General features: G+C 38.8%; 1 protein-coding gene across 10 annotated transcripts in view; it reads left to right on the forward strand.

Moving 5' to 3' along the window:
- The window catches only part of ST7 (suppression of tumorigenicity 7), a 228779-nt gene that overhangs the window by 156421 nt on the left and 58344 nt on the right, over positions 1-14014 (forward strand). For all 10 annotated transcript variants that reach the window (XM_037888913.2, XM_027820569.3, XM_007053115.4 and 7 more), the window contains one exon: positions 13412-13526. In XM_037888913.2, coding sequence (XP_037744841.1) covers positions 13412-13526 — 115 coding nt within the window. The remainder of the gene's footprint in view (positions 1-13411; positions 13527-14014) is intronic.

Consider the following 14014-nt stretch of genomic DNA (forward strand, 5'->3'; position numbering starts at 1 on the left):
AACTATACAAGGCAACTATTAACACCCACTACACCCACCCTCCAAGATTTACCATATAGTCAGTCAGAATGAGGAGACTAGTGAAAGATATTGAGATGAATGAAATGATTTTCAGAATTTGAGGAGATATGATGTAATATTGGCTGCTGAAGAAATAATGCAAAATATAAACCAAAATACCTTGTTTCTAACAAATTTAGAGACAAAGGAATTTTCTCCCTTCCATTTCCACAATTTATTTCATGAGCATATCAGAAATGCAATACTTTAGGCACTGGTGTATATAAACTTTTTGTTGATAGATAAGACTGGCAAAGTATTTGCATATCCACCCTTGTTCTCACATGGATTAGGAAGAAGTATAGAAAATATATTGATATTTGTCAACATATCTTACATAAGAACAGCCATACTGGGTCAGATCAATGGTCCATCTAGCCCAGTATCCTGTCTTCTGACCGTGGTCAATGCCAAGTGCTTCAGAGGGAATAAACAGAACAGATAATCATCAAGTGATCCATCCCCTGTCACCCATTCTCAGCTTCTGGCAAACAGAGGTTAGGGACACTTCAGAGCATAGTTTTGCATCCCTGCCCATCCTGGCTAATAACCAGTGATGGACCTATCCTCCATGAACTTATCCAGTTCTTTTTTGAACCCTGTTATCGTCTTGGCCTTCACAACACCCTCTGGGAAAGAATCCCACAGGCTGACTATGCATTGTGTGAAGAAATACTTCCTTTCGTTTGTTTTAAACCTGCTGCCAGTTAATTTCATTTGGTGACCCCTAGCTCTTGTGTTATGTGAAGGAGTAAATAATATTTCCTTATTTACTTTCTCCACACCAGTCATGATTTTATAGACCTCTATCATATCCCCTCTTAGTCGTCTCTTTTCCAAGCTGAAAAGTCCCAGTTTTATTAATCTCTCCTCATATGGAAGCCGTTCCATACCCCTAATCATTTTTGTTGCCCTTTTCTGAACCTTTTCCAATACCAATATATCTTTTTTGAGATGGGGCAACCACATCTGCACGCTGTATTCAAGATGTGGGCGTACCATGGATTTATATAGAGGCAATATGATATTTTCTGTCTTATTATCTATCCCATTCCTAATGATTCCCAACATTCTGTTAAGCTTTTTTGACGGCTGCTGCACATTGAGTGGATGTTTTCAGAGAATTATCCATAGTGACTCCAAGATCTCTTTCTTGAGCGGTAACAGATAAGTTAGACCGCATTTTATATGTATAGTTTGGATTATGTTTTCCAACATGCATTACTTTGCATTTATCAACATTGGTTTTTTTTCAATTTTTCAATTTTTTTTAAACATAGATGTTTCAGTTTTATACATATGAAGAAGTTATTTGATTGTTGTTATGGACTATATCATCATCTCCGTTTATGATCTGATTAATCTGGTAATATTATTGTGTCACAGACTAAACTGAAGAGCTTGAATTATGTTTTCGATGATGATATGCTGCTTTAATCTGGTACACATAGCTGAGTTGACTTTATCAGAATTACGAAGTAACACATAATTTGTATGGAAGAAGTATATGCAGGTGTTGCTTTTATTTAGACATCTGCTGATAATTAATGATTTATTATGATTCTGAACCAGAAACCAGAAGCCTGTAATTTTTCTAGACACACTGTGCTCAATTCTCATCTCATGTAGGCCAGTGTACATATGGAATAACTCCACTGCAGTCAATTGAGCTACTCCAAATTTATTCCAATCTGTGTAAAATACGGCCAAATATGTATAGAGTGGATGAGAGATCTTACCAGCCATAATGAAGGCCACAGTCTGAAACCTTGGTTTTATTTGTTGTGCTGCTTGAGTAAAGAAGATTTAAGCATGAGTGTTTTGAGAGATTTAGTTTGGTTTGGCAAGCACTGAGATGATTATGTCTGATCCTCTTCAGTGTCCCAGGCTGTGGCCATGCCTAGAAAGACTTTTAAAATCTCGTCGAAAAGCCAGTGCAGAAACACACATGTTGGACAATTCAAGAAATCCTTTCATGTCAACTATTTTGCACTGAAGCAGTTTCTTTTCTTTGCTCAGTCTCTTACCCTGAAATGAACATGCTGGTTTTGGACTGCAGCCTTGTCTGTAATCAGAACACTTAGGGGTGAGCAAAGAAGTTATATACTGGGTGATGGATACAGGAGTAGTGATCACCAGCATTAGTGACTTAGAAAAGTGGATCAATATAGTGAGGGGGATCATCTTCTTTGAGTGGGTCACTGACATTAATTAAAAATTGATTAAATTTTAGGACATACCATGTAGGAAACTGAATGGGCTAATTTTGCTAAATTAATTCAAGCGTTCTAGGATGGAGCTGGAGAATATTTGGACCTTGGTAAAAACTTTCACTAGAGGATAATTTATGATCATTTAAAGTAAAACAACAGCTTTAAGGAGGGGGAATCATATAGAAGTCATGCCAGGGACTAGCAGGCTGAAGCAAACAAAGTGACAGGCCCAAACGAACCAAGGGCTGTATAATGAGTCCTCTTCAAGAGACAAAACAAAACAAAAGCTCCCCAACAGGACATGTCTGTTCCATTCCTTCTGATGTCAGCACTGACCCTCCCCAGAGGTTTTGCTTTATGGCCTTAATGCAAGTAATGGGGTTTGGCCTGTTTCAGGGGTCTGGAGTTAGCATTACTCCTCCACAGGGATTTTTGCTACACAGTTCTTCCCCTCCCCTCCACCCAACCCTCAGATTAAAAGAGTACATCAGAGGAAACAAAGGCCATGGTTTCACAGCTCTTGTAGCTCCCTGAAAATCTCTCCCTTTTGTGAGGGAAAGGAGCTTCTTAAATCCCTTCCCAAGCTCTGAACTTCCTGCAGCACTGGGAAATACAAACCCATGAGTGCTGAGAGAAGAGGGGAGATCCAGAACCCTCTGCACTTGGAGCTCTGATCTCACATCCTGAGTGGGGACAGCAGTCTGAGACTTCCTCACAAACCCCAAAAGACCACCCCGAGAACTCTTCTGCCACCTCAGTGACTGTGGAGTTCGCAGGCCCCTGCCTACTTACTTCTTACAGAAACATTGAAATGGGAAGGTGCTGGCCCTGGAGATTATCTTTATTAGCCTTAAGAGGCTGGTACATCCCATTACAGTGAAATTTTCTAATTTAATCTCGACTTTGGACCTGCTGCTTCAAAATAGACTGAATATGGTAATGTGAATGTTGTTGTATGAGAAAGTGTGTAGAGTGGCCACCAGTAGGGATGGTTTTGGTTAAAAATAAGATTCCCTCTGTACCTTCACCCAAATCTGGAAATGCACACAAACCAACATTATTTTTAAGGTTCTAAAATATTTATATGAGCTTTTTTTCACTTGGGGACCAGACCTAGCAGCTGGGAGTTCAGCAGTTTTGAAAATCTTGGTCACGGTAATTTCATTTGAGTTTTCACACTTCTGGAAAGATGCAGCATATGTGTGTGTGTGTGTGTGTGTGTGTATGTGTTTAAGTGTGCACTTAGAGTATTAAGTGTGCACTTTTCAATGCATGTCTGTAGGTATCAATCAGCCTTAAGGATTTAAAGTGGCTTAAGTTCCTAGAAAGGTGCTTGTCAAATGTGTGTGATTAGCCGTTTTAAATGCTTAGGCTGCCCTACATAGTTAAGGTGGTTTTAAAGGTTATGTCATCTGAAGGCTTTGAAGTGGCGCCATGCCATATCCCAGAGTATTTAATGCTATGGATAGGTTGGGAGGGGAATTTTCTTTGATCTCCGACATTAGCCATGTTTTTGTGAGTGTTTCGGCTGGTGTACCCTCAGCACTGGTGTGACACACTTTTGCTGATAGACGTGAGCTGCATTTGTTAGCCTTTGAATTCCCCTTTTCTTACAATTAAAGGCTCAATACACTGAAGTGTTGAGCACTCTCAGCTGCCATTGGAGTGTTCGGTATCTTGTAGCATCAAGGGGAGCAAATAGAGTTGTAGTTATTGATAAAGGCAGTATGATCCCTATCAGCTTAAGAACATAACCTTAATTGCTGCTTGCAAGTGTAGCCACTGCCTGCCTTTCCCACACAGTTATGGGAAGGAACTTGTGAGTGAAATTCTTTGGCCCATGTTATTCAGGATGTCAGATTAAATGGCCATAACTAGATGATCATAATTAAGTCAGACTAGATGGTCAAAACTACACTGATTTCATTGAGGTCAGAATTTCACCCTATGAATCTATGAATTCCAGGTACATGATTGCCATAAAAACCACAGCATTTGCCAGGATCTACTGCAAAGTGGTATCTGTGATACCTAATTCCTATTTTAAATAGAGGAAAATACTATGATATAACAGATGGTAAATGCTGATTTTAAGGTTAAGATAATAGATTTCTAGTAATATAAAAAATTATAAGATACTATTTATCACTTAACTGAAGCTGCCTAAAATAGTTCAAATTCTACTCTCCAACACTCAGAAAAGTAAAAAAGTTCACTGAATGCTCTCTAAGTCCACCATTAGTGTCTTTAATGTTAGGCATGCTGAAAGTTGTTTTATCCAGGTCACTACAACAAGTGATTGCCCTTTTCGCACTTGTTGAAAATGTGTGTTTGTCCAACAGAAGATTGTATTTCTAAAGAGTTTTCTTGTAGCATCTACTACCAAGGTGTGTGTGTGTGTGTGTGTGTGTGTGTGTGTGTGTATATATATATATATATATATAAATAAAATCTGCCTAGCATATAAGGAGTCATATAAGGAGTCTTCATTAATGATCTGGAGGATGGTGTGGATTGCACCCTCAGCAAGTTTGCAGATGACATTAAACTGGGAGGGGAGGTAGATACGCTGGAGGGTAGAGATAGGATACAGAGGGACCTAGACAAATTAGAGGTTTGGGCCAAAAGAAATCTGATGAGGTTCAACAAGGACAAGTGCAGAGTCCTGTACTTAGGAAAAAAGAATCCCATGCACCGCTACAGACTAGCGACTAAATGGCTAGCCAGCAGTTCTGCAGAAAAGGACCTACGGGTTACAGTGGACGAGAAGCTGGATATGAGTCAACAGTGTGCCGTTGCTGCCAAGAAGGCCAATGGCATTTTGGGGTGTATAAGTAGGGCCATTGCCAGCAGATCGAGGGACGTGATCGTTCCCCTCTATTCGATATTGGTGAGGCCTCATCTGGAGTACTGTGTCCAGTTTTGGGCCCCACACTACAAGAAGGATGTGAAAAAATTGGAAAGAGTCCAGCAGAGGGCAACAAAAAATATTAGGGAACTGGAACACATGACTTATGAGGAGAGGCTGAGGGAACTTGGATTGTTTAGTCTGCAGAAGAGAAGAATGAGGGGGGATTTGATAGCTGCTTTCAACTACCTGAAAGGGGTTCCAAAGAGGATGGATCTAGACTGTTCTCAGTGGTAGCAGATGACAGAACAAGGAGCAATGGTCTCAAGTTGCAGTGGGGGAGGTTTAGGCTGGATATTAGGAAAAACTTTTTCACTAGGAGGGTGGTGAAGCACTGGAATGCGTTACCTAGGGAAGTGGTGGAATCTCCTTCCTTTGAGGTTTTTAAGGTCAGGCTTGACAAAGGCCTGGCTGGGATGATTTAGTTGGGGATTGGTCCTGCTTTGAGCAGGGGGTTGGACTAGATGACCTCCTGAGGTCCCTTCCAACCCTGACATTCTATGATTCTATGATCACAAAAAGATGCATAACGGATAGGCCCTGTGGCTTCCACCATGGTGGTTCTGTTAAGATGATCCCCAGTCTTCTGTTAAGAGGATCCCCAGTCTCCTTGAGCTTGTGTGCATCTTCATTCTTACACTCCTCTGTCCATTTTCTTAAACTTCTGCAGATGGGGATTGTGGAGATCATTTATTTATGCTGTTCCATGTCTCTGGAACTTCCTAGCCTTTTGTGAGCCAGTACGTTATTTCCTCTCTTTTAAATTTCAGTGTAAAATCTTCCTCTCTTTTCTATCATTTAACTGACTTTCTCTAAAAAGTACTTGGTATGCTGTGGATAAAGCATAGTCTAATGTATTTGGGAGGAAGGGATGTTGAGGATGGTGATAAATGACTCTGCTTTCATGCTTTGTAATGTTACTAATCATTGGTGGAAAAAAGACTTCATGGTTATAAGTTATTTTCTGTTATTCTATTTGTTGCTCTTGTATGAAGGTGCGATTCAAAATTATTAAACATACATCTGGTACAATTTGGCTTCCACTGGTTTTATGCAATATATCCCTTTAAAACTTATTTTTATTCTTTAAAAGTGTGAATTTTTCACACTGATCCACAAGACAGTGTCTAGACTATGGCATTATTGTAATTATATTTTTAAAAGGGCACAGATCAAACTCTGAAAGGTTTGAACAGCCTTCTTAAGCCTCTAGGTTAGCTAAGAAAGGACATAATGGCTGAAAGTTCAAAGATAGTTCTACAGAGGTCTCAAATCCAATGACTTTATTCCTCTGTTGTATAGTTTGAGATTGTAATTGTTAACCTTGAGCCACACATACAATACAATACAATACCCTATACATAAATACACCTCTACCCTGATATAACGCGACCTGATATAACATGAATTTTGATATAACGCGGTGCAGCAGTGCTCCAGGGGGCGGGGCTGCGTGCTCCAGTGGATCAAAGCAAGTTCAATATAATGCGGTTTCACCTATAACGCCGTAAGATTTTTTGGCTCCCGAGGACAGAGTTATATCAGGGTAGAGGTGTATAATGTTACATGATCGGACTTGGCAATAGGCAGGAAATGGAGAAATGAAGCTGAAATTCCACATTTAATCCATCCCATAATCTCCCTCCTAAATACTGGGGTCTTTAAAGTGGTGGTTGACTTTCTCAGTACCAATAAGGCAGGGCAGGTGACAGGAGACTGTCATTTCAGACACCATTGCTAGTAACAGCATTACTAGGAGCTGGGATGGATGGAATTTCAAGTTTTCTTTGAATGTAACTGCATTTTTTTTTCAGTTTAAGTCAAAACCTTAAAATTATTTTAGCATTCATGAATATGCTTAATTGAACACAGTGCTCTAAATGTGTTTTTGTTTGTTGTTTCATTGGGAGCATATACATATAAACAACAAATAATAATGGAATATAGTTCATTATAAAATATATATATACATGTACATCGATGGTGCAGATAGAGGCTTATGAGAATAAGTCTGTCAACACCAAGTTATATACAAGATCATTTATCCACTTCCATGTTCCCCTGAGTCCCAAGGACTAGATGTAGGGAACATACTGTAACTTAAAACTGATTTCTGCATGAATAATGTATCATTGCTAATTGATGTATGGGGATAATATCATCACAGGGAGAAAATTGGACACAAAATCTACAGCTGCATTCCTCGAGAACGTTTAAAAATTATATCTAAATGTAGAAAAATTGATGAGTGAAATATTCTGAGGGAAGGCTGTCCGCCTTCCATAAACCACCCTTGTAGAGATAAAACTTGTTCTTTATCCAGTAAATCAAGAGGGGATTTCAATGCACAGAAAAGCATTTTTTTATGAATCAACACCCTAGCACATCCATCACAGAAATCATTGAACCTACACCCTGCAATATGACTTGGGGTGAGTCCGGAAATGTGACTCTAAAGCATAATGAGAAGACATGCAGTAATTTAAGATTTGTTTCCAGAATTCTTCTCAGTTTGTAGTCCTAAAGTACTAATTACGTATTTAAGATATTTTAAAATAAGTATTAATTATCTGATAGTGGTAATATTTACATATAGTTACAGTATAGCTAATGAACATCCTAATAAAAACCTATTTCACTTTCTACACATGCATACAAATCAAGTGTCCCCAAACATCCAAATCAAATATAACATGGATTAATTACATTATCCAATCCTAATTTTATCACTAGAAGATGCTTTTGACTAGTTTAAATTCAAAAGAAAATCCCAAATTAGCTACTGTTACTACATTATGTATATGTTTATACCATAAAATGGCCCAGCTTAACATTTTAGTTTAGACATATTGGGCCTCATACCTCAGTGGAGCTGGGCCCATTTACACCATCTGAGGATCCAACCCATTCTGTTGTGCTAAGGAACTGAGGGTGTTACATAGAAATTGTTAGCTTGCCCTGATCAGTGTTCAAGAAGCTGCATTGACTTTAATAAGAGATTTTTGGTTGCTAGAGATACATAAGGGGAAGACTCCTTGTTAAAGCTTGATGCATGTTTTACTGGAGTCTAGTCAATACCTTGGTACAAGAGGTAACAGTACTTCTGTTTTTTCCCTGGAGGTGAGGTGGTGCAGTGGTGGCCAGTAAAGAAGAAGCATTTATCTTGTCATAGCATGAATCTTTTAAAAGGGAGATTAGGGAAGAGAGTTGAAAAATAGTAAACTGGATAATTTGATAAACGTAGATATGTGATATCACTTAAAAATAAATCTTCTGATTTAGGGCTAGACCTGTGTCTGTTAGTCACAGCCCAGAGTAAGCATGTAAGCAACATGGAGCCACACTGGCCAGGGGCAGGGGAGTATTCTGCCTCTGTGACCATGCTGTACTGAGGGAACTTGGCCAATATTACATCCCTTTATGGTCTTCAGCCCACTGCCCCTTGGAAACTGCTCCCACCCTGTAGTTGGCGTGAGGGAGGAGGGGACAGGACCTCCTTACTGCCCCTCAGAGCGATACAGAATTTGGCCTTTGGTGAGCAGGACTGGTTTTAGAGGTGGGTGAACAGGGAGATAGTTCTGGACATCAGCTTCTGGGGAGGTGCCACACTGCTGTGCCGCGTGGCCTTTTTTTTCCTGTCTTCTCTGGTGATTGGTTGTCTGTTTGTTTGTATTGCTCGGCCGCTGAGAGGGTGGAGGGGCGCTGAAAATGTTTTCAACCCTGGCTGGCAAAACACCTAGAGCCGGCCCTGCTAGTGAGCATCTAGCAGTATTGTATTTCAACCTGTAGCAAGGTTTCTATTCCATGCTGTTCATTAAAGGCACACTTTAATTGCTGACCTATCTTTATAACGTTTCCATCAGGGTGGTTTTACTTTCTGGCATTCATACTGTGACTGAAAAGAATTTAAAATAAAAGAGCAATAACCTGCAACTTACTGTGAAACTCACATAATAGGTGAACACGTTATCTAGCAAAGCATGTTCTCTGGTTTGTTTGAGGTGAATCTTGGAGTAAGTTGAGTGGCTAATTGTACAGGTTTTTATTTTTGTAGCTGCTGCATAAATTGATTTCATGATAACTGTTTTGCACTTCTTCACCTAAGGCCTTTCCTTGAGGGAATGTGTGTTAACACTGTCAATTTGTAGGTCTAGCAGTCCAGACAGTGCCCTTTACTGTGTTGCTGTATGATGCAAGGTTTTCTCACTGCAACAGAACCTAATTTAAAAAAAAAAATCAATGATTGATGTCAGCAAGAAGTAAAGTGAACCACAACAAGGAGAATGTTACTGGACATAGTACATCTATAATTGGCTGCAGCTCTTCATTTTGTTCACTAACAAAGAGACAGCTAGTCTAATAACCGTTATTCAGTCTCAGGGAACTGGGGTGATCACTCTTAATTCTTCAGAAGGGCATGTTTTTAATAACATGCTCTGTGTGAGCTTTACGTCATTATTTACTTAGGGCTAGATTCTGCCATCCTTACTCCAGTTGAGTAGTACCTTATGCAGTGAAATACCCAGTTGTGAGTTAGGGAGACGGTTTCCGGCCCTCGCATTTTACTAGTTATATTTCTTTGTGGCAGACAGGAAAAACATAACAGTTTTCTGTGGCAGGTGGCTGAGGAGAATTGTAACTGCACCTTACATCACTCAGGTTTTTAGACCATAGCCTTTATTGACAGTAGCCACTTCCTTCTAGCACCTTACAGGGCAGGAATGATAAATTATAACTCCTTTCACACTTGACTACATACTGACTGTTACTTCAGTCCTCACTCTACCTTTTCTGAAGTGAGTTTCCTTATCTCTGGAGTGTGCTGTAGTATTATTTCCCAACTAACAGCCACTTAAACCAATCCAGGCTGTTTTAAGTAAAGCAAAAGCTATTAAAAATAACAAGAAAATCACAAATAAAATAAACTTGATGTGGAACTTGAACACAACTAGACTAAACACTGCAGAAAGCCGCCTTAGGACCACATGCGTAAAGGCTCTAGATGTAGACTCTCAATGCCCTCACTCTTTTGTATAATGGAAGGATTGATCTGTTTTTCATCACAGTGCTGCTTCATTCTATCTATATCCACGTCCATCATTGCTAGGACAAGGTTAGATAAAGTTATTGCTCTTGTTCTGCACAAATTAAAGTCTCGCCCAAATTAATGATATTTGCAAATTACTGTGCACTTTTCAAACTTGAACTTTAAAAAGTTATTAGTATCAAAATGAGTGACATCCACTCTGAATTTAACAACTGCAACTACATCCTTCTGAGGTTTACCCACAATCAGAATACAGTGTCAGTCTTTAGTATATATTTTAAACACTGAAAAATGGAATCCCCTTTTGTATTAAAATGTCTATCTCCCTTTATTGGAATCTATTATTAATTCATACAATTTTAGAAGTGTCTTTCTTTCTAATGTGCAGTAGCTATCAGGTGTAATAATGAAAAATCGTGTGCAGTTCTAACCTTTCCATCAATTTTAAAAAAGATTTTAAAAGTACCCACTGTAAATGTTACTTTTGAAAAATCCCAACACTGAATTTCATTATATATATTTTACCCTGTCTGTAACTGGTAGAAGCAGTTAAAAATCACAAAGAGGATGAGAAACAAGTCCGGTAGAATCTAATCTGAATCCTTGACTGAAAACACTGATTATCTGAAATTGGACCTGAAATTTTTTTTTCTGATGAGCAACAGTTGTATTGAGAACTCTTTTGTACATCAAGACCCCCACTTATCCAGATAAACCAAGGCCTCTTGCTCAATTTGGAAAAATGTAATCAGTAATCAAACAAGGAGATTTATGCAATCTGCCCAGTTTTGTTCTTGTTTTCCTCAGGATCAACTCCTGATGTTGAAACTGTAGGAGTTTTACTACCATAGCTCAGAGTTTATTACCCTCTATGGATTACCCCTCATAAATCCAATGAGCTCATTAAATACCTGTATCTGTGATTGTGACTCTCTAACCAAAAGTTCATGTGATCACAGTTGTACAAATATCAACAAACAAAACACTGCCCTCTTCACCTTCTGTATAATCCTCAAACCATAGCAAGGACAGTGCAGTACAGAGGGCCAGAACAGTGCCAGTTTACCACTTCACTCCCACTTAATCCTCAAATTTTTAGGTAGTTTATACGTGGCCCTCTACACAGGGGTGAATTTCATCCTGTGAGCTTGGCACTTCTTTTTGTCTATTAGCAGCCTTTTCCTGAACGGAGTTAATTCCCTGTTCCACATGTTCCAGACTTTTTCATACTCTTTCACCATTTTGCTTATGGACTGGTATATTTTTGCTTGTATTGCCGATTTGAGCACATATAAAATACCAAAACTAAAGAGAAGTTAGCCAAGAGAATGTTTGTGCATAAAGGAAAAGGTCCCAGATTTTCAGAGCTAATGGTGAATCCTAGTTCTTAGGAAATTCATATGTAATTTCCATCAGGTTTTTTGACAATTCAAATAAGCATGAAACAAATGCCACGCTTCCCTACGATTATATGAATTTATAATTAGTTGTCTCTTTCCAGTTCTTTTAATTATATTTTCAAAGGAGGATTGATTCATTTCCTCAGATTTTTCAGACATGGTTTATAGTTTTTACTGTGTTTTCCCATTTGTAGTTTGGGCTTTTGGGTTGACTTCACATCATCTCAGTAGTATTTCTATTCTTAGGCCCCTATGGAGAAAAATGTTAACATTCATCTGCAAATTTCTGATGTTTATTTATAATTAACTTAGTTTGGTTTCCCAACAAGTGTATAATGGGCATCAGTGTCTTAGTACCTTGTATCATACATTTAATATATTACAAATTACTAGTACAGAACCTTCCTGTAGAACTCCTGAGAGCCTCTCCATCAATTGGAGTTTGAGCCTTGGCTTCAGATAAACATCACTCAGTGCAGGACTAGGGGGCAGAGGGATGCAAAGGTGGGTGGACATCATCTTTACATCCCCCAAACCTGGAGCTGGAAGTGGGCCAGTTCAGTTCTGGTACACATTCAAGCATCTTCAGAGCTGTTCTGCCTTACACTTGGCTTCCATCGCCCCGCAAGAAACCCTTTCAGCAGATGGGGATCAATGGAACTCAAGGATGCACCTATCATACCCTGTACTTTGGGGAGCAATGGGACTAAAAAGGGCTGGCTGTAGGCCAGTTAGAGAGCCTACCATGCTGAGGCTTTGCACCAGCACAAAACAACCACAGTGAGGGCACAAATCCCTTAATACTACAATTTTTAGAATATCACTTTGACATTAAAAAAATGACACCACTTTAATTGGCTCATTTTCTAACTGAGCAATAAAATAGAGAAATTAATTTGCACTGAAGTTCCTAAGAGATGTGGAATCAGATGGCAAGCAGAATAAAGGATGTTATTTATTTATCAAATTCAGCTGGCTGGTAGACAGTTGGTACTACACACAGCAGAATTTGGCCAGCATTCTGACAATCTCTGATCTTCCTAAAGGACTAGTTCATCAGACCAGTCCACTTCAGTCACAATTTAGCACCCACTAAAATAAAGTCTGAGCCTCTTTCCTATACAAGGTGTCATTCCATTTGTTATAAGATATGGATTCTTAAGCCATGGTAGTGTTAAATTAGTATGAAGGCCTTATCTAATTTCTACTTTGGGTCAAGCATTTTTGAACCTGGATTGGCCAAAAAGATGTTGAACTGCCATTGTTAGTACTATGCACAATTCTGTTGAGATATATATAAGATATATATATTGCTAAATAATAGTAATAATAAACAACTATGAAGCATAGTAGAGGTGTAGGTCTTTCTTATTTTATTATACTTTGATTTTTTTCGATGTATTTTCTTTGTTTTCCCCCATATCCATCAGGGGGAGTTAATACTAAAATATACAATCTACTGAGCTGAAGGGGCTTGTTTAATTTAATCTTCCTCTACAATAGAATAATACTCCCTCACTTTTTAAAAAGGCAACAAATCAATTGAAAGGGAGTTGTATATTCAGACAACCCTCTTCTTGGACTAATTAAACCATATGCAAGGCATGTTGTTTCCAAGGTTCTTGATCCAAATGGGAGTCTTTCCAATGGCATTAGAGGACATTGTATGAGGCCCAAGAGCAGTAGGGCTGAACGATGTTAATTAGACATTTCAGTAAATTTTGAATGAAAATCCGCATTCCATGTTAATAGTCTAACCCTTTTTTTTTATTACTGTTTTTAGTTAATGAAGGAGTTTCCTCTGCTAAGCATGTTCAACATCCACGAAAACCTGCTAGAAGCTCTGTTGGAGTTACAAGCATATGCAGATGTTCAGGCAGTTTTAGCAAAATATGATGGTAAGTCCAACTACATATATGTATACATATTGTGTACACACCCACCCACCTATGTGACATGAACACTGATATGTTTGCAAAGTAAAATGTTCAAAAGTTAGGAAATGCCAGAATTTAGGTTGCTTGTGCACCTTTAAATTGGGATCCCTTGTGTATATGCTTTATGATACAGTCTTCAATTACATGATCACATACCATATTTTCCACAGGACCCCTGTGTCATTCAGAGCACAGGTAGAACAGTGCTCTCTTAAATGAGCAGTTCTTCAATATGTTGTTTTCTCCTGTTTGTTCAATGTGTGACCCCAGGCCTTATTTACTGCAGACTATTCAAAGCTCTCTTTGAAAACAGAATTAGTAATTTCCCCATATATGTTCCTTGGTGTTCATTACTACAGTATCTGAGTGCTTCACAAGCATGAATTAATTTATCTTTCCATCACTTCTGTGAGATGAGGGAGTGGCATAATCCCCATTTTAGAGACAGC

Source organism: Chelonia mydas, chromosome 1 (genome assembly GCF_015237465.2).
Source record: "Chelonia mydas isolate rCheMyd1 chromosome 1, rCheMyd1.pri.v2, whole genome shotgun sequence".
NCBI classification, from domain to species: Eukaryota; Metazoa; Chordata; order Testudines; family Cheloniidae; genus Chelonia; species Chelonia mydas.